The following is a 20,800-nucleotide window of genomic DNA, read 5'->3' on the forward strand; positions in this document are numbered from 1 at the left end:
AGTTTGCAGATGACACTAAACTGGGAGGAGTGGTTGATACACTGGAGGGTAGGGATAGGATACAGAGGGACCTAGACAAATTAGAGGATTGGGCCAAAAGAAATCTGATGAGGTTCAACAAGGATAAGTGCAGAGTCCTGCACTTAGGGCGGAAGAATCCCATGCACTGCTACAGACTAGGGACCGAATGGCTGGGCAGCAGTTCTGCAGAAAAGGACCTAGGGGTTACGGTGGATGAAAAGCTGAATATGAGTCAACAGTGTGCCCTTGTTGCCAAGAAGGCTAATGGCATTTTGGGTTGTATAAATAGGGGCATTTCCAGCAGATCAAGGGACGTGATCATTCCCCTCTATTCAGCACTGGTGAGGCCTCATTTAACATAAGAACATAAGAACATAAGAATGGCCGTACCAGGTCAGACCAAAGGTCCATCTAGCCCAGTATCTGTCTACTGACAGTGGCCAACGCCAGGTGCCCCAGAGGGAGTGAAACTAACAGGCAATGATCAAGTGATCTCTCTCCTGCCATCCATCTCCATCCTCTGACGAACAGAGGCTAGGGACACCATTCTTACCCATCCTAGCTAATAGCCATTTATGGACTTAGCCACCATGAATTTATCCAGTCCCCTTTTAAACATTGTTATAGTCCTAGCCTTCACAACCTCCTCAGGTAAGGAGTTCCACAAGTTGACTGTGCGCTGCGTGAAGAAGAACTTCCTTTTATTTGTTTTAAACCTGCTGCCTATTAATTTCATTTGGTGACCCCTAGTTCTTGTATTATGGGAATAAGTAAATAACTTTTCCTTATCCACTTTCTCAACATCACTCATGATTTTATATACCTCTATCATATCCCCCCTTAGTCTTCTCTTTTCCAAGCTGAAGAGTCCTAGCCTCTTTAATCTTTCCTCATATGGGACCCTCTCCAAACCCCTAATCATTTTAGTTGCCCTTTTCTGAACCTTTTCTAGTGCTAGAATATCTTTTTGAGGTGAGGAGACCACATCTGTACACAGTATTCGAGATGTGGGCGTACCATGGATTTATATAAGGGCAATAATATATTCTCAGTCTTATTTTCTATCCCCTTTTTAATGATTCCTAACATCCTGTTTGCTTTTTTGACCGCCTCTGCACACTGCGTGGACATCTTCAGAGAACTATCCACGATGACTCCAAGATCTTTTTCCTGACTCGCTGTAGCTAAATTAGCCCCCATCATGTTGTATGTATAGTTGGGGTTATTTTTTCCAATGTGCATTACTTTACATTTATCCACATTAAATTTCATTTGCCATTTTGTTGCCCAATCACTTAGTTTTGTGAGATCTTTTGAAGTTCTTCACAATCTGCTTTGGTCTTAACTATCTTGAGCAGTTTAGTATCATCTGCAAACTTTGCCACCTCACTGTTTACCCCTTTCTCCAGATCATTTATGAATAAATTGAATAGGATTGGTCCTAGGACTGACCCTTGGGGAACACCATTAGTTACCCCTCTCCATTCTGAGAATTTACCATTAATTCCTACCCTTTGTTCCCTGTCCTTTAACCAGTTCTCAGTCCATGAAAGGACCTTCCCTTTTATCCCATGACAGCTTAATTTACGTAAGAGCCTTTGGTGAGGGACCTTGTCAAAGGCTTTCTGGAAATCTAAGTACACTATGTCCACCGGATCCCCCTTGTCCACATGTTTGTTGACCCCTTCAAAGAACTCTAATAGGTTAGTAAGACACGATTTCCCTTTACAGAAACCATGTTGACTATTGCTCAACAGTTTATGTTTTTCTATGTGTCTGACAATTTTATTCTTAACTATTGTTTCAACTAATTTGCCCGGTACCGACGTTAGACTTACCGGTCTGTAATTGCTGGGATCACCCCTAGACCCCTTTTTAAATATTGGCGTTACATTAGCTAACTTCCAGTCATTGGGTACCAAAGCAAGATTTAAAGGACAGGTTACAAACAGGGGCGGCTCCAGAGCCCAGCGGGGCAAGCACCTGCCTGGGGCGGCCCTTTCCCAGGGGGCGGCAGGCTGGGCCGGTGGACCTGCCGCAGTCATGCCTGCGGGAGGTCCACCGGAGCCCCGGGATGACCGGACCTGCCGCAGGCATGACTGCGGACGGTTAGCTGGTCCCGCGGCTCGGCTGGACCTCCCGCAGGCATGACTGCGGCAGCTCAACCGGAGCCGCCACACCAGCGAACCGTCCGCAGCTGCGGGAGGTCCAGCTGAGCCGCGCGACCAGCGGACCCTCCGCAGTCATGCCCGCGGCAGGTCCGCTGCTCCCGCGGCTCGGGGGCGCCTCCCGGGCATGATTGCTTGGGGCGGCCAAATTTGTAGAGCCGCCCCTGGTTACAAACCTTAGTTGATAGTTCCGCAACTTCACATTTGAGTTCTTTCAGAACTCTTGGGTGAATGCCATCTGGTCCCGGTGACTTGTTAATGTTGAGTACTGTGTCTAGTTTTGGGCCCCACACTACAAGAAGGATGTGGATAAATTGGAGAGAGTCCGGCGGAGGGCAACAAAAATGATTAGGGGGCTGGAGCACATGACTTATGAGGAGAGGCTGAGGGAACTGGGATTGTTTAGTCTGCAGAAGAGAAGAATGAGGGGGGATTTGATAGCTGCTTTCAACTACCTGAAAGGGGGTTCCAAAGAGGATGGATCTAGACTGTTCTCAGTGGTAGAAGATGACAGAACAAGGAGTAATGGTCTCAAGTTGCAGAGGGGAAGGTTTAGGTTGGACATTAGGAAAAACTTTTTCACTAGTAGGGTGGTGAAGTACTGGAATGGGTTACCTAGAGAGGTGGTGGAATCTCCTTCCTTAGAGGTTTTTAAGGTCAGGCTTGACAAAGCCCTGGCTGGGATGATTTAGTTGGGTTTGGTCCTGCTTTGAGCAGGGGGTTGGACTAGATGACCTCCTGAGGTCCCTTCCAACCCTGAGATTCTATGATATGTGTTTGCTGATGATGTTTTAAAGAAAGTCACACCAGTGAACTTGTGGAAGTCACTTAAGCACTTTAATTCAGAGACTGTTGAAGTGGTAATCTCACTTTTAACAGCAGTAGCTTCTTCTGACGGTGTAGAAAGAATATTTTCTTCCTTTGGACTAATTCATTCCAAATTGAGAAATCGTTTGGGACCTGAAAAAGCAGGAAAGCTTGTTTTTCTTTTCCAGGTTATGAACAAACAGGAAAATGAAGGTGAAGATGACTGAGTTAGCTGCAGAAGCCAATATTTTAAGTTTCTCATGTTGACCTGGATGACACAGTCAATTTAATTTTTTTTAAATATTTCATTTAACTATTTTAATTAAAAACAATTTTAACAAAAACATACCTGATTTTAAAAAACTTTGAATTTTTTAATTAAAAAATTTATATGCTTGTTTTGTTAAAATATTATATGTTTGCTGTTGAAGAAAAAAATCCAGAATATATAACATTGTTGTTTTAGTTAAATAAAACAATTTAAATATCTGTCTAGTGATGTTCTCCTCCTTACACAGCATGGCAATAAAATCCTTCAAATATTAATGATTAACCTGTTGAACTGGAGATAGTACACCTCCCGATGACTTCATAAATATCTGCTTCAATTAACTTTGGTAAATGAAATAACCAAACAACCATTCATTTTCTGATATAGCTGTAAAACTAATCTGAAAAGTTTTCAAAATAAATCACTTTAAAATGTATAGTGTGTACCTTCTAAAAATGAAACCTACATCTATCTCTGAGTTGTGAAGAATATGTATTAAGGTTATAACCACCAACAAGAATGCACTTTTATGTAGAAATCCATGATTAAATCAAGTCTTCCTGACTAGTGATTTAAATCAAATCCACCCTGGCTATCCCACCCGACAGCTCTCTCCATTCATATTTGTGCATTCTGTAATACAGTTCTGGAATAACCCCCTTCTGCCTGCGTTACTTTTAAAAGGCAGCTCTCCCCAGACTTCTCTTTAGACAGAAGTTCAGAGATTTTTCACTACCTGAGTTATAGAAAAGAGATGCTTGAGAAAGTCCCTCGGATCTACCAGCACCAACACCTCATTTTCCTCTTCAGCCTTCACCAGGGGACCATCCTAGGGGAACAAAAACAACTGCTTGTGGGATATAGGCAATCGTTTTTAACTTTTTGAAACTGGGATGTGCTCAAAATGAAATATAGTTGGTGGGTCTCAGCCCAGTCATACCATCTGGAATGAAAAGAGGTAATGGCTTGATAAAAAGGCAGATCACATAAATACAGAGCACTGAGGGTGCAGGAACAGAGCAGGACAATTACAAAAGTCATCAACCTAGGAAGAGATGTTCAAACTGGACTTGGCCGTGCTGCAGTCTGTGTGTTACAGCATCACCTAATTCAGCTCATTGGGGACAACAGCCAGTTATTCACAGAAGGGAAGGTTCAGATCAAGGTGGGAAAGCAAGCAAAAGGATCTGGATTGCACACCACATCACTGGGTCACAGCACCAGCCAGCTTTTCTCCCACAACATTTAAGGGTTTCAGAGTAGCAGCCATGTTAGTCTGTATCCACAAAAAGAACAGGAGTACTTGTGGCACCTTAGAGACTAACAAATTTATTTGAGCATAAGCTTTCGTGGGCTACAGCCCACTTTATTGGATGCATAGACTGGAACATACAGCAAGAAGATCTTTATACATACAGAGAACATGAAAAGGTGGAAGTAGCCATACCAACTGTAAGAGGCCAATCAATTGAGATGAGCTATCATCAGCATGAGAAAAAAAAACTTTTGAAGTGATAATCGAGATGACCCATAGAAGGTGTGAGGATACTTAACATGGGGAAATAGATTCAATTAGTGTAATGGCCCAACCATTCCCAGTCTCTGTTCAAACCTAAGTTAATTGTATCTAATTTGCATATTAATTCAAGTTCAGCAGTCTATCTTTGGAGTCTGTTTTTGAAGTTTTTTTGTTGTAAAATTGCCACCTTCAAGTCTGTCACTGAGTGGTTAGAGAGGTTGAAGTGTTCTGCCACTGGTTTTTGAATGTTATGATTCCTGATGTCAGATCGGTATCCATTTATCCTTTTGCGTAGAGACTGTACGGTTTGGCCAATGTATATGGCAGAAGGGCATTGCTGGCACATGATGGCATATATCACGTTGGTAGATGTGCAGGTGAACGAGCCCCTAATGGTGTGGCTGATGTGATTAGGTCCTATGATGGTGTCACTTTAATAGATATGTGGACAGAGCTGGCATTGGGCTTTGTTGCAAGGATAGGTTCCTGGTGAGTATTTACTTCAGGTTTGGGGGCTGTCTGTAAGCGAGAACTGGTCTGTCTCCCAAGATCTATGAGAGTGAGGGATCATCTTTCAGGATAGGTTGTAGATCTTTGATGATGCGCTGGAGAGGTTTTAGTTGGGGGCTGAAGGTGGCGTTCTGTTATTTTCTTTGTTGGGCCTGTCCTGTAGTAGGTGGCTTCTGGGTACTCTTCTGGCTCTGTCAATCTGTTTTTTCACTTCAGCAGGTGGGTATTGTAGGTTTAAGAATGCTTGATAGAGATCTTGTAGGTGTTTTTCTCTGTCTGAGGGATTGGAGCAAATACGGTTGTATCTTAGAGCTTGGCTGTAGACAATGGATCATGTGGTGTGTCCTGGTTGGAAGCTGGAGACATGTAGGTAAGTATAGTGGTCAGTAGGTTTCCGATATAGGGTGGTGTTTATGTGACCATCGCTTATTAGCACAGTAGTGTCTAGGAAATGGACTGCTTGTGTGGATTGGTCTAGGCTGAGGTTGATGGTGGGATGGAAATTCTTAAAATCATGGTGGAATTCTTCGAGGGCTTCTTTTCTGTGGGTCCAGATGATGAAGATGTCAACAATGTAGTGCAAGCAGAGTAGGGGCGTTAGGGGACAAGAGCTGAGGAAGCGTTGTTCTAAGTCAGCCATAAAAATGTTGGCATACTGTGGGGCCATGCGGGTACCCATAGCAGTGCTGCTGGCTTTAAGGTATATATTGTCCCCAAATGTGAAATAGTTGTGGGTGAGGACAAAGTCACAAAGTTCAGCCACCAGGTTTGCCATGATATTATCAGGGATACTATTCCTGATGGCTTGTAGTCCAGGATGGTGTTTTCTGGAAAATCACCGATGGATTGTAGTTTCCTCAGGAAGTCAGTGATGTCTTGAAGATAGCTGGGAGTGCTGGTAGCATAGAGCCTGAGGAGGGAGTCCACATAGCCAGACAATCCTGCTGTTAGAGTGCCAATGCTTGAGATGATGGGGCATCCAGGATTTCCAGGTGGATCTTGGGTAGCAAATAGAATACCCCTGGTTGGGGTTCTAGGCATGTGTCTGTACAGATCTGTTCCTGTGCTTTTTCAGGTTGTTTCTTGAGCAGATGGTGTAGTTTCTTTTGGTAACCCTCAGTGGGATCAGAGGATAATGGCCTGTAGAATGTGGAGTTAGAAGGCTGCCTAGCAGCCTCTTGTTCATATTCTCAGACAACCAGTCATCCAAGTACAGGACTGACCTCAACTCACCAACCTGAAATCCTTGCAATGGGACACAGGAGAGAACAATGCCACTGTACTGATAATTACAGTTTATTTGCAAGGTTCCCCATCTCCTGCTATGGTGACATTTGGCATCAGAGAGAAGGTAACTTCACACCCTAGGATTTCCATCAGCCTGTGTTTAGAAACAGCCACAGGATTTTCTAAAGAGCTCAAAGGCTTCATTCAGCAGCAAGGGAACCTGCTGCTGGCCCACTCTGTCTTCCCCAGCAATGCAGTTCACGTCCATAGCAGCCATCAAGGATGCTTTGCAGACACAGAATTTATTTTAGAAATCTTTTTCAACTAGCTATATGAAACCTCTCCACAATCAATGACTCACTCTGACCTCCATCCTGGTTGCTGTAGAGACTGAGGGTATGGCTACACTTACAGATGTGCAGCACTGGGAGTTAAAGCTGTCTTCGTACAGCTGTGTAGGGACAGCGCTGCAGTGTGGCCACACTGACAGCTACCAGCGCTGGTGTGTGGCCACATTTGCAGCATTTGCAGCGGTGTTGGGAGTGGTGCATTATGGGCAGCTATCCCAGCGTTCAAGTGGCAGCAACGTGCTTTTCAAAAGAGGGGGGTGGGGTGGAGTGTGACAGGGAGCGGGGGGAGAGAGAGAGAGTGGATTTTTGGAGCCGATACTTCAGCTCCCTGCCTTGCAAAATCTGAAAATTTCCTCGACCCCTCATTTACTCTTAACTGCAAATAGCCTGCAGACCAGATAAGCAGCTGCTCCAATGGACTCCCTTTCTCCCCCTCCCCGCACTGTTTCTCTCCTCAAGCAAACACTCATCCCCCTGCCTGCCTCATTCACAGCAAGGTAGTGGGTTATCTCAATTGATTGTTCACAGTCAGTTACAGATTGAACACAGCAAACAAGAGCTGTGTTTGTTTTTTAGATAAGCAGCTCCCGGAGCCCGAGTTCACAACAAAACAAAGAGAGGCATCATAACAAAACAAAGAGAGTAGCAAGGAGGCAGCAAACAGGGCTGCCAACAGGGGAGTTAGCGTGGGAGTTGGCAGGGGGAGGTGGAAGGGGCGGCACCGAGCTCCCCAGGTAAGAACGCCGAGCAAGGCCGAGACAGCAGCAGCCATGAGCCAAGCTGTGGAGGATACACCGAGGATGAGAGCATGCAGCAGCTGTGGTATGTACCTGGTCCTAGCAGGGGACCCAGAACAGTACTATATATGCATGAAGTGTCGCCTAATAGAGCTGCTGGAGGAAAAGATCCAGGGCCTAGAGCTGCAGGTAGAAACCCTGATAGAGAATAGAAGGGGGTTTGAGAGGCTGATGGAGCAATGGCAAGCAGTAACTGAAGGGGAACGCCCAGGGGCACAGGGGGGAGCAGGGGCTGAGGCCAAGGAGGGGGGACCACCAGAGGAGGAAGATGGGCAGTGGAAGCATGTGACCGTGAGAAGCAGGCCAAGGAAAAGGAGAGCCAGTGAGGGGGAAATTGAGCTAAGGAACAGGTTCGAAGGTTTGGAGAATGAGGAAGGGGTACAGCAAGTGGTAGCTGACAGTGGGAGGCCAAAGAAAAAGAGACGAGCGGCCAGTCCCATAGAAAAAGGGGAGGAGTCGATGGAGGTAGCACCAAGTTTGGGCCCAGGGAGGATACAGGATGGCTTAAGGGGAACCACAAGGGATGATAGGAATGGAAGGAGCTTGCAACCAGGGGGAACGGGGGATAGGTTAGAGGACCGTGCTGTCCCCAGGCGAAGGCAGGTCTACGTGATTGGGGATTCCATACTGCGAAGGTTGGACAGGCCTGTGACCAGGGCCGATCCAGAGAACAGAAGGGTGTGCTGTCTACCGGGTGCTAAAATACGGGATGTGGACCTGAGGTTGAAAAGGATCCTAAGAGGAGCGGGTAAGAACCCATTGATCATCCTTCATGTAGGAACGAATGACACGGCTAGATTCTCGCTAGAGAGGATCAAGGGAGACTATGCCAGGTTGGGTAAGACGCTCAAGGAAATTGAGGCTCAGGTGATCTTCAGTGGGATTCTACCTGTCCCTAGGGAAGGGCGCCAAAGGGGTGAGAGGATCGTGATGATTAATAGTTGGCTGAGGGAGTGGTGTTACAAGGAGGGCTTTGGGATGTATGGGCACTGGGAGGCTTTTGGGGACAGACAACTGTTCTCAAGGGATGGGCTCCACCTAAGTAGGGAAGGAAGTAGACTTCTAGGAGGGAGGCTGGCTCATCTGATTAAAAGAGCTTTAAACTAGACACTGGGGGGAGACGGTCGGGAGAGGTCCTGGTGCTCTCCATGCCAAATTTATACATTGGGAGTGAGGACAACAAGATAACAACAGATATAGCCAGAGAGGGGCGGTTACGTGTAAGGAAGAGGGGGGGGACGGATACTAGATCTATAAGTCATACTGGAAGTACTGTGTCCCTACCGAGTTGGGTGAAAAGAGTGAGAGGAGCCCAACAGGAAAAATTAGGATGTTTGTTCACCAATGCGAGAAGCTTAGGTAACAAAATGGAGGAACTGGAGCTCCTGGTCCGGGAATTGAAACCGGATATCGTAGGAATAACCGAAACATGGTGGAACGGTAGCCATGACTGGAGTACAGGTATGGAAGGGTATGTGCTGTTTAGGAAAGACCTATGCAAAGGTAAAGGTGGGGGAGTAGCACTGTATATCAATAATGAGGTGAAATGTAATGAGATAACTAGCAATGCAATGGATAATACAGAGTCTGTTTGGGCAATGGTCACATTGGGGAAGAAAACTACCAGAGCCTCACCCAGGATAGTGATTGGGGTGTGCTATAGACCGCCAGGATCTAGCTTGGAGACGGATAGAGAGCTCTTTAATGTTTTTAAGGAGGTAAACACTAATAGGAACTGCTTGATCATGGGGGACTTTAACTTCCCGGATATAGATTGGGAAACAAATGCTTGTAATAATAATAGGGCTCAGCTTTTTCTAGACGTGATAGCTAATGAATTCCTTCATCAAGTGGTTGCTGAACCGACGAGGGGGGATGCCATTTTAGATTTGATTTTGGTGAGTAACGAGGACCTTGTTGAGGAAATTGTTGTAGGGGACAACCTTGGCTCGAGTGATCATGAGCTAATTCATTTCCAAATAAATGGGAGGATAATCAATAGTGCATCTGAGACTAGGGTGTATGATTTCAAAAGGGCTAACTTTACTAAATTAAGGCGACTAGTTAGGGAAGTGGACTGGGCTAACATATTTAGGGATCTAAGGGCAGATGACGCCTGGGGTTACTTCAGGTTGAAGTTGCAGGAGTTGTCAGAGGCATGTATCCCGAGAAGGGGGAAACGGCTCATAGGTAGCAGTTTTAGACCGAGCTGGATGAGCAAGCGTCTTAGAGGGGTCATTAAGAAAAAACAGAAAGCGTACCAGGAGTGGAAAATGGGAGGGATCAGCAAGGAAACCTACCTTATCGAGGTCAGAGGGTGCAGGGAAGCTGTGAGAAAGGCAAAGCGACGAGTGGAGATGGACCTAGCGAAGGGGATTAAAACCAATAGCAAACGGTTTTTTAGCCATATAAATAGGAAGAAAACCAAGAAAGAAGAAGTGGGACCGCTTAAAACTTTAAACAGAGTGGAGATTAGGGATAATCTTGGAATGGCACAATATCTGAACGAATACTTTGCCTCGTCTTTAATGAGGCTAATGAAGGGCTAAGGAATAGTGATAGAGGGACCGATGGGAATGAAGATATGGGGGTAGACATTAAGGTATCTGAAGTAGAAGCCAAACTTGAACAGCTTAACGGAAGTAAATCGGGGGGCCTGGATAATCTTCATCCTAGAATATTAAGGGAATTGGCGAGGGATATTGCTAGCCCGTTAGCGATAATCTTTAATAAATCCCTAAATTCGGAGATTGTACCGACTGACTGGAGATTAGCTAATGTAGTTCCTATATTCAAGAACGGGGAAAAAAGTGACCCGGGGAACTATAGGCCTGTTAGTCTAACATCTGTAGTATGCAAAGTCATGGAAAAAATCTTAAAAGAGAGAGTGGTTCCGGAGCATGAGGCCGATGGCAACTGGGATAGATTACAGCATGGATTTACGAAAGGTAGATCGTGCCAAACCAACCTGATCTCCTTCTTTGAGAAAGTAACAGATTATTTAGACAAGGGAAATGCGGTGGATCTAATATATCTGGATTTCAGTAAGGCGTTTGATACGGTACCGCATGAAGAATTACTGGTTAAATTGGAAAAGATGGGGATCGAAATGAAAATCCAGAGGTGGATAAGGAGCTGGTTAAAGGGGAGACTGCAGAGGGTAGTATTGAAGGGGGAACTGTCCGGTTGGAGGGGGGTTACCAGTGGAGTTCCTCAAGGCTCGGTTTTGGGTCCGATTTTATTCAATCTATTTATTGCTGACCTTGGAACCAAGAGTAGGAGTGGGCTGATAAAGTTTGCGGATGACACCAAGTTGGGGGGTATTGCCAATTCGGAAGAGGATCGGGATATTCTCCAGGGAGATTTAGATGACCTTGTAAACTGGAGTATTAGTAACAGGATGAAATTCAATAGTGAGAAGTGTAAGGTTATGCATTTAGGGATGACTAACAAGAACTTTAGTTATAAGCTGGGGACGCACCAGTTGGAAGTAACGGAGGAGGAGAAGGACCTAGGAGTCCTGGTTGATCGTAGGATGACTATGAGTTGGCAATGTGATGTGGCCGTTAAAAAAGCTAATGCGGTCTTGGGTTGCATTAGGCGAGGTATTTCTAGTAGGGATAAGGAGGTGCTAGTCCCGTTATATAAGGCGTTGGTGAGACCTCATTTGGAGTATTGTGTGCAGTTTTGGTCTCCCATGTTTAAGAAGGATGAATTCAAACTAGAACAGGTACAAAGAAGGGCCACTAGAATGATCCGAGGAATGGAAGGCCTTTCGTATGAATGGAGACTTGAGGAGCTCGGTTTGTTTTCCTTAACCAAAAGAAGGATAAGAGGAGATATGATTACACTCTTTAAATATATCAGAGGGATAAATACCAGGGAAGGTGAGGAATTATTTCAGCTCAGTGCTAATGTGGACACGAGGACAAACGGATATAAATTGTCAGTCAGGAAATTCAGGCTTGAAATTAGACGAAGGTTTCTAACCATCAGGGGAGTGCAATACTGGAACAGCCTACCGAGGGAAACAGTGGGGGCGAAGGACCTCCATGACTTTAAGATTAAGCTAGATAAGTTTATGGAGGAGATGGTATGATAGGATAACGGGCTTAGTCAATAGGTCAATTAAGTGCCACACTGGTAAATAGTACAATGGGTCAATGGTATGATATAACTTTTTCCAGAGGGTTTGGCTGGAGAGTCTTGCCCACATGCTCGGGGTTCAGCTGACCGCCATATTTGGGGTCGGGAAGGAATTTTCCTCCAGGGAAGATTGGCAATGGCCCTGGAGGTTTTTCGCCTTCCTCCGAAGCATGGGGCAGGGGTCGCTTGCTAAGGAGTGGGTGGATCGGCTTATGTGGCCTGCATCTTGCAGGAGGTCAGACTAGATGATCATAATGGTCCCTTCTGATCTTGAATTCTATGATTCTATGATTCTATGAGAGTAATTTAGTTAAAAGCATTCTGGGATATCTCCTAATAGCCTGGAGGCCAATAACAGCGCTGGTGTGTGGCCACACTTGACGAGCAGCGCTGCATCACCAGCGCTGCACTCGTTATTCCCCAAGCAGACCAGGTGTACAGCCAGGGAGATGCAGCGCTGGATGTGCCTTGCAGGTGTGGACAGTTACTAAGTTGCAGCGCTGTAAAGCCTCCACCAGCGCTGCAACTCTCCAGTGTAGCCAAGCCCTGACAATCCATCCTGGATGTGTACGTGCTTGAGACAATGACACCCAGTTGCATGAAAGTCACTCACTTTGAAATAAACTATAGGACAATCAGACTCAACTCCATTCCCTGAACTAACAGTGGTCACATAGAACTTATATATCTGAGGCTGATGACACCATCACCCTGCCTAGAAAGGCTACTGGAAATATCAGAACTAATAACTAATGCAATTCAAAGCTCCTTTCCCACAGCATAGCTGTTGCCAGTTTAAATGTATAAGGCATATGAGGAGGCCCCTCAGGGAAGAGAGGACAAATTGGAATCAGATAATCAAGTACTGGAGAAACTGTTAGGAGTGTTTCTCCTCCAGGTTATGCTGCAAGGCACTTTCTGAGACTCAATGTAGTATTTACATTCCAAGGAACAAAAAGCTTCCATCAAAGCATCTGATCCAGGATCTTCTAGTAGACCTGAAGGGAGAGAGAGAACAGGCCAGACATTAGGGGAGGAAAGGGAGTGGTAATAAATAGCAACTAAAACCCACACAAAGAAGAGAAATGATTGATATAAAATCATGACTAATGTAGAGAAAGTAAATAAGGAAGTGTTATTTACTCCTTCTCATAACACAAGAACTAGGGGTCACCAAACTAAATTAATAGGCAACAGGTTTAAAACAAACAAAAGGAAGTATTTCTTCACACAACGCACAGTTAACTTGTGGAACTCTTCACCAAAGGATGTTGTGAAGGCCAAGACTATAACGGGGTTCAAGAAAGAACTAGATAAATTCATGGAGGATAGGTCCATCAGTAGCTATTAGCCAGGATGGGTAGCGATGGTGTCCAGAAGCTGGGAATGGGCAACGGGGAATGGATCACTTGATGATTACCTGTTCTGTTCATTCCCTCTGGGCACCTGGGATTGGCCACTGTTGGAAGGCAGGATATTGGGCTAGACGGACCTTTGGTCTGACCCAGTATAGACGTTCTTATGATTATTTCAAGCCTGAACATTGAATAGCAGGTGTCTGAATACAGCATGCTGCATGTCACCTGATTATCCCAGGGAAATTTACAACACACTGTTAATTACGATCAGCACAAGTAGGGACATCTATAATTAACGTTGCATTACTCTTTCCATTAGAAGACCCTGTTTGCAGTTGTTTATAACTTTGCCAAACTTAAATCATACAGGCAAGAAATTTTCCACATCTGAAGCCTGTCTCAGGCTGACTTTATATGGGAAGTTTCAGCAAAAATGGTTCAGCCATTTCCAAGAACGAGACTAGGGAAAAATACATTGTTTATCCATGTTAGAAATTTTCATATAACTGTTTTCATTGAGAAGCTCTTATGCCCCCATCCTTCATCACAGGGACTTGAAATTTACCCTAGGTGTCAGGGATATACCTTTTGCTATCCCTGTGAAAACTCACCCAATTTGGCCAAGTAATAAGCCTCCAAAAAGTCACAATTAGCACATGCTCAGTAGAGACATGCCTGAGTTTGGCACCTAAGTATTTCCAAAGATTCCATCTACCCTGAGCATGCTTCATCTCCTCACTGTTCCTACATGGCCACTGAGCTATTCACATGCCATCCCTGTGGAACAACTGAGCATGCTCCCTCCTGTGGCTGACCAAGACCTTCCCTGCAATTGCTGTGGGACACTGTGCCACAGGAACCAAGCCCTGTTTTTCCTGTGCCCTCATTGTCCCCCCTGTTGGCAGCCAGGCACCAAAGAGGAAGGGGAGAAAGCCACCTGACTAATGCAGAGGGGTGAGGAACAAGAAGGGTGGGGAGGACAGAGGCAGGAGCAGAGGAGGGGAAGATAGGAGCATGGGGGATATTGGCTGAAGATGGGGGGAAACAGGCAGGAGCTGGGAGGAATAGCATCAGGGAGAGAAAGGGGCAGGAGTTGGAGAGGGTTAACAGAAAAAAGTTGGAGGAGACACGGGCAGAAGAGTTACCACTAAAGCATAACCACTAGAGAATGCTCTCCTACAGAACCTGGAGTTGAATTTATTATTCCTGAATCTCACCAATCCTCTACTCTCCAGAAAATACCTGTGAAACCCACTGGCTAGTAGAGGAGGATGGAGACCCACTTTGCGAGTCCACACAGAATATACAGTTACTCTTAACTAGTAGAGCACTGTGCAGTGGATCTAAAACTCTGATGCTGATGATGTTGTGGGGAGTCAATATGGTTTACAGGATGGAATTTTTGTTTTTTAATTTTTAGAAAAACATAAGAATTTACATTTAAAACCCTCAATTTAAAAAATGTTAAAATCGCAAAGTGAAGCTCTCAAAAGTTAGGAAATGTCTGTGCAACCTTAATTTGGCCCCTCGTGCTTATGTATTATGATACAGTTACAATTATCACATTCAGTTTGTTTCTTCTGAACCGTGCTACATCTGCAAGCCTTAACTCACAAAAGTTGCCCCACTCAACCTGACTAATATTTCAGTATTGAGCTCTGTATACATACCTACAGAAAATGAAATGCACCCAATTCTGGGGTGGAGAATGGCAATCGGCACAACAATAGTCAATACTGTGACAATCTGTAAAGCTAAAATAAGACAAGACTTTTTACTACCGCAGGCAGGAGGATGGGCACCTCATAAGTCATTGCCATCTCTATTTTCTATGATCCTATGTCCATAATGGCTTCACATTTTAATTCACTGCCTCCCAAACAAGATAGCTTATTTAACCCTTTAAATGCCAATGCAAGTGGATGAACTTTGTTAAATCCTCATGAAATGCTTCGAAAATCAGTATTACACCCAGAAAACAGGCACCTGTAGAGCTCTCTGAATATACTGTGCAGTGCTTGGTCTAAGATAACATTGCTGGAAACCGAAACTAGCTGAAAGGTACTATCCTCTGAGATACTGGGAGTAGGACTGGGCCCAAGATGTGCAATCCCAGAGGATGGTCTGGCCTGGCATGTCAGGAGCTAACATTTCCAGACAGAGAGTTATCTACAATTATCTTGGAAGTGTTCCCAGATGTGGACTCTAAATAAGATATAACACAGGCAATCAGCTCTGAAACTTACATTTTCTTCCCTGTCTTTTTAATAGTCTGTGCCCAGTAATGGCCAGTTTGGGGGGAAAGAATATTAACTACTTACTCAGTAGCATGGAATCCCCATGCACTGAAACTAGATCAGAGTTACACTGGCTGATGGCCTGAGAGTCTAAAAATGCAGCCAAACTAACTTGAATTTATCTCTATCTTCTTGCTAACTCAAGCACTACTTCAGCAAGACACACTTTGACAGTGTGTTTAGTTGTATGAACTTGAACAAGCTGTAACACTTGAAATTTTAAATGCCAAAACACACAAACAAACAAGCGAATTCCAGCAAAGGTGACATTAACAAAGAACTGATTATAATAATCTAACATTTTACCCTTTTACAGTGGCTTCCAGTTGACAATCTCAAAGTGCTTTACAAACATTAATTAACCCTTGCAGCCTGTCTTGATGTAGGGAAGCATTATTATCCCCATTTTACTTATTGAGAAATTAAGGCAGAGAGAAGTTAAAGCTTTGTTTTTCACAAGTGGCCACTGATTTTGGGTGCCCATCTAAAGGCACTTTGGATGTGACTGTTACAAGTACTTAGCACCCATCACTCCAGCAGGAGCTGGCTTTACTCATCACCTTGAAATGGTGTCTCAAGTTGGACACCCCAAAATGAGGGCAACCAAAATCAGTAGCTAACATTGACAAATGTGCCCATAAGTGACTTACTTAAGGTCATCCAGCAAGTTAATGGAAGACCTGGGAATAGAACTTGGAAGCCCTGGTCACCTAGTTTAACCATGAGAGAAATTAATCTCCACCTTCATAGTAGAGGATGGTATTATCACAGTGAGATCCCTAGAATGAATGCCAGGAGAAAAATCAAAGCTAGTTCAGAGATTGCCTACCTAGGTCTATGCAGACAGTCGTGTACTTCAGACGCTGGTCTGGCCGATGCAGTTTCAAGGTATCAGCAGCTTCCCTTTGTCGCTGTTTTTCTAGTGCCTCCTGTGCTTTTCTCCTCTCTTTTTCTGTCTTCTTGATTTCCCTTTTGAGTTTTCTTGGTTCTGCTCTTGCCTGACCTGCCTCTATTTTCTCTGGAGTTCTCCTTCTCCTCCTTTTATTTGGGCTTGGAGAGGATGTAGTTACTTGCTGAAGAGAGGTTCGCAAAAGTAGCTCTTTAGGCTCCCTGACACTGACACTCACATGTTTTTCATCTTTTATTGTGCAGCATGACTACAAATGCCATGATCCAGTGTATCAGCAGCTGGGTGCATCAGGATAACAGTTCTGGTTTGATGTGATTCAACATCACTGTCTGCATCAGAATCTGAAATTTCCCAGGCAGCAGCTCTTTTGATAACTCTGTTGATTTTGCCATTGGATTGATTTTTTGAATTTTCCTCCATGGTTTTATTTTTCTCTTCAGCATTTCTAATTACCTAAAAGATTAACAATGTTTGCTTAGAAAATGCAGAAGCACTCAGTATTCCAATATACCAATTTCTAATATATGAATGCACTAAACTTATTTATTTTTAAAACATTTATCTAAGTGATACATTTTGTTTTGCTTAGGTTAGTTTTAATTAAAAATTAAGAAAAAAGGATTAATTAAAAACCTAAATTCCTCTCATAGGAAGTAAATCCTAGCTTACAACAAACAAGCAGCTCAGTGATAGGATATGGAGCCTTTCACTTTGAATCTACCACTCATTCAAATCCACAGCAGGTCAGCTCTGACTGAAATTCACCAACTAAGACTCAAACAACAACTAGTCTATGAGAATAATCTGGTCTCAATCCTACTCCTGGAGGACAGGCACCAACATCCCAAAGAACTTAATTAGTACTAATTATTTCCCTTGCTGGAAATATCAGCAGAGAGGCTAAGGACTGAATGGGCCACAGACTGAATTCCCCTCTTACTCCTATTGGTGGGCTATCCAAGTCAGTTGAGGCACAGGACAGTGTGGGAGGGAGCTTGCTCTGCTGTAGGAACTTTACACTTCTCAAGCACTAAGGGGGTTGGAAAACCGCCCCCGAATTTAGAGCGGCTGAAGTGGTTCCCACCCCCCCACACTCGATCAGGAGACACACAGATTAAGCGCTGACCAGGTGTTTACCGCTGGAACACGCAATGCATAGAGCACCAATCAGGGGAGGGGGCGAAGTAGTTGGATTGAGGTTGCACATGCGCATAATAGGATGATTTATGTAACCATTATAATAAAAGGACGTGGAAAACCCCCGCTTGGGGCGCTCCACTGGAACAGACTGACGGACTTGGCTTTATTTATTGCAACATCTGGTGACCCCGACGTGATTCCCCCTGCTCACCAGCTGGAATAGCCTTCGGTGCACCGAACCTCGAACCTCGCTGGGAAGCTTCGTTCCGTGAGTATGGGGGGGGAACAGTCAGCTCAGCAGAAAGTTCATGCGAAAGAGCTACAGGCTATCATGCAACAGGCTGGCAGGCCAGTCTCCCTGGGTCAGTTAGAACAGCTACTTGCTGAAATCAATCGCCAATGTCCTTGGTAACCGGATCACAGGTCACTGTCGGTAGATGATTGGATAAAGATAGGGGCGACACTGCACGCGGAGCCTCGAGCCGCGGTGCAGTGGCTCCTGCTTTGGCAGCGATGTAAGGAGGCTCTGGAGACAACCGGGATTGGAGCGTCCTCCAGGGCTATCCTTCTCGCCCCCGCGCCTTCGGCCCCCCCTCCTTACCCTCGGATCTTGCCCCCCAAGCCGCTTGAGGCGGTACCCGAATGCCATGATGCATGTCCGGGTGCGGATGGCTCTTCACGGACGAATTTTCGGCTGTCCCCTTTTCAGGCAATGATACAGAGGGAAAAGGAAAAAGGGGAATTGACTGGGGAGGAGATGAGGGAGTTATTGGCTGCGTTCCCAGTGACACATCGCCCTGGCAACGCAGAGGGGGAGGCTGAAGTGGAGATCACAGCCCTCCCCTATTCCGTTCTCCGAGAGGCGAGACGAGCGGTTACTGAGTCTGGATTGAAATCCACCTTTACCCGAGGCATATTAGAAGGGATTGCAAATGGATATAGCATGCTCCCCCAAGATTGGAAGGATTTTTGTAGGATGCTTTTAAGCCCCGCGCAGTATGTTATTTGGGATAATGAATTTCAACAGGAAGCATTACAACAGGGGCAGGCATCGGGGGGGGGGCCTATACTCCCGAGCAGCTGTATGGAGCGGGACCGTTTGCCAGCATACGGGAGCAGGCTGCGAATATCCCTCTCGTAACGCTCCAAGTTGTGGGGCGTTGTGTTTTAAGAGCCCTGTTTAAAGTACCGGTGACGGGGACACCCTCCCGGTCCTTTACCGTCACCCGCCAGAGCCCTCAAGAGTCGTATGTGGAATTTATTAACAGATTACAGGAGGCTATTCAGAGGCAGGTAGATAATCCTGACGCACAGTGGGAATTAATGAGGAAACTCGCTTATGAGAATGCTAATGCGGACTGCCGCAAGGTGTTACAGTCCATTGTGACCAAACCGGAGTACACTCTGGCAGAAATGCTAAAAGCGTGCACAGATGTGGGCACTCAAGTGCATCAGATGAATTTGCTGGCAGCAGCCATGCAGAAGGGGTCCAAACCCCAGGGAAAGTGTTTTAATTGTGGGAAACCAGGCCATTTTAGGAGGGAGTGTCGGGCCCCTGGGGGGGGGGGCAATACCGGGACGCAACAGCAGTCCAATAAGCCAAGATCTATTTGTCCCCGATGTAAGAAGGGTTACCACTGGGCAAATCAATGCCGCAGCAATCCCCCGCTCCATGCCCAACCTCTGGGAAACTGGGCAACGGGCGATCCCCCAGCCCCGGCCCAAAGGTGGGAGGAGGCACCGCCTATGATACCCCGGCGGCCACCCTAGGAAGTGCGGGAATTGATTTGTTGTTGCAGGAAGATAAGGAGCTCACTTTCCCCGGGGAGGTGGTGGCAATTCTTACCCAACTTTCTGGACCCCTGCCCCCGGGCACTATGGGGCTAATCCTCCCTCGTTCCCATGCCGGAAAATATGGCATTCAGATAGTCCCCGGGGTAATAGATAGTGATTATAAGGGAAGTATTTATGTCCAAATCTGGGCTCATATGCCAAAACAGCTGCATCGAGGGGATTCATGGGCCCAGATGGTGATCCTTCCCTTCTGTTTGCCCGCAGGGGGAACAAATGTGACCCGGGACGCTGGGGGTTTCGGGTCCACCTTAGCGAAGGCCCATCCTCAGGTGGCGGCGATCACTCAAGCAATAGGACGAGCAAAATTTAAGCGTACCTATTACTGCAACGGTATCCCCCTTGAAGGGCTGGTGGATACTGGAGCTGACGTTATAGTCATCTCCGCTCGGCAGTGGCCGTCCACCTGGGACAAATCTGAAGTGCCAGCCATTTGGGGAGTGGGCGGATTGCAGGCTGCTCAACAAAGCACCCGATGGATTGCTATAACTCCGCGAGAAGGGGAAAAGGAGATTCTCCTTAAACCCTATATCATGGACATTGCTGTATCCCTATGGGGAAGAGATTTGTTAAGCAAATTTGGATCACATCTTACCATTCATGACTGAGTTTACTGCCCTTCCCCTTTTTGGCTAACACATTTTGTTAGTGCCTGGCCGAGTCCTGCCGTTTTCATAGCCGCTTTCTTGGCTGTCCGCCAAGCCCCTCTTTCTTGGCTGTCCGCCAAGTTTTAGCTGTGCGTGGTGTCCTTGACTGTGGCCGGTGTTTTCTCTTTAATTTTTTTAGTTAACTCATTCTGTTCTTTTCGGATCCCATTGATAATCATGCATTTTTTCATCAAAATGCTAAATTTTTAGTGAAGCATTTTATGATCCCCCTGATTCAGGCCCAACGTATTGTTCAAACCTGTAATCATTGTGCAAGTCTTCATCATTGCCCTGAACTGGGTGTTAATCCCCGTGGTCTTCAATCCAACCAAATTTGGCAAATGGATATCACGCTTTATCCCCCTTTTTCTCTTTGGAAATATTTACGTTACCATTGATACCTACTCTCATTATATTTGGGCCACCCCCCAACGGGGCGAACAGGCCAAACACGTGATTAATCATGTTCTTGCTGCGGTGGCCGTTATGGGCCGCACCCGACAGCTAAAAACCAATAACGGCCCCGCCTACATTTCTCACAGGTTTGCGGATTTTTGCACGCAGTGGCAAATTGACCACGTCTTTGGTATTCCGTACAATTCCACTGGTCAAGCCATTGTGGAATGAACCAATCGTACACTTAAAGAGTACCTGAAAAAGCAAAACAAAACAGTGGGGGATGATGGGCCAACCCTGGGCGCCAAGCAAAATTAATTGGCGATAGTATTGTTTACCCTAAATACTTTAAATGTTTTTCAAAATTTTACAACCACTGAACGAC

General features: G+C 45.6%; 1 protein-coding gene across 1 annotated transcript; it reads right to left on the reverse strand.

Annotated features, from left to right (window-relative positions):
• Window positions 1-4,037: 4,037 nt before the first annotated feature.
• On the reverse strand, window positions 4,038-18,170 carry EME2 (essential meiotic structure-specific endonuclease subunit 2). The gene is given in 5 exon segments (XM_039491840.1): window positions 4,038-4,096; window positions 12,758-12,814; window positions 16,301-16,595; window positions 16,598-16,834; window positions 18,123-18,170. Coding segments are annotated over 5 exon segments (639 nt in total). The 3' UTR covers window positions 4,038-4,094.
• Window positions 18,171-20,800: the final 2,630 nt, after the last annotated feature.

The sequence above is a fragment of the Mauremys reevesii genome, linkage group 10, assembly GCF_016161935.1.
Source record: "Mauremys reevesii isolate NIE-2019 linkage group 10, ASM1616193v1, whole genome shotgun sequence".
Classification (NCBI taxonomy): domain Eukaryota; kingdom Metazoa; phylum Chordata; order Testudines; family Geoemydidae; genus Mauremys; species Mauremys reevesii.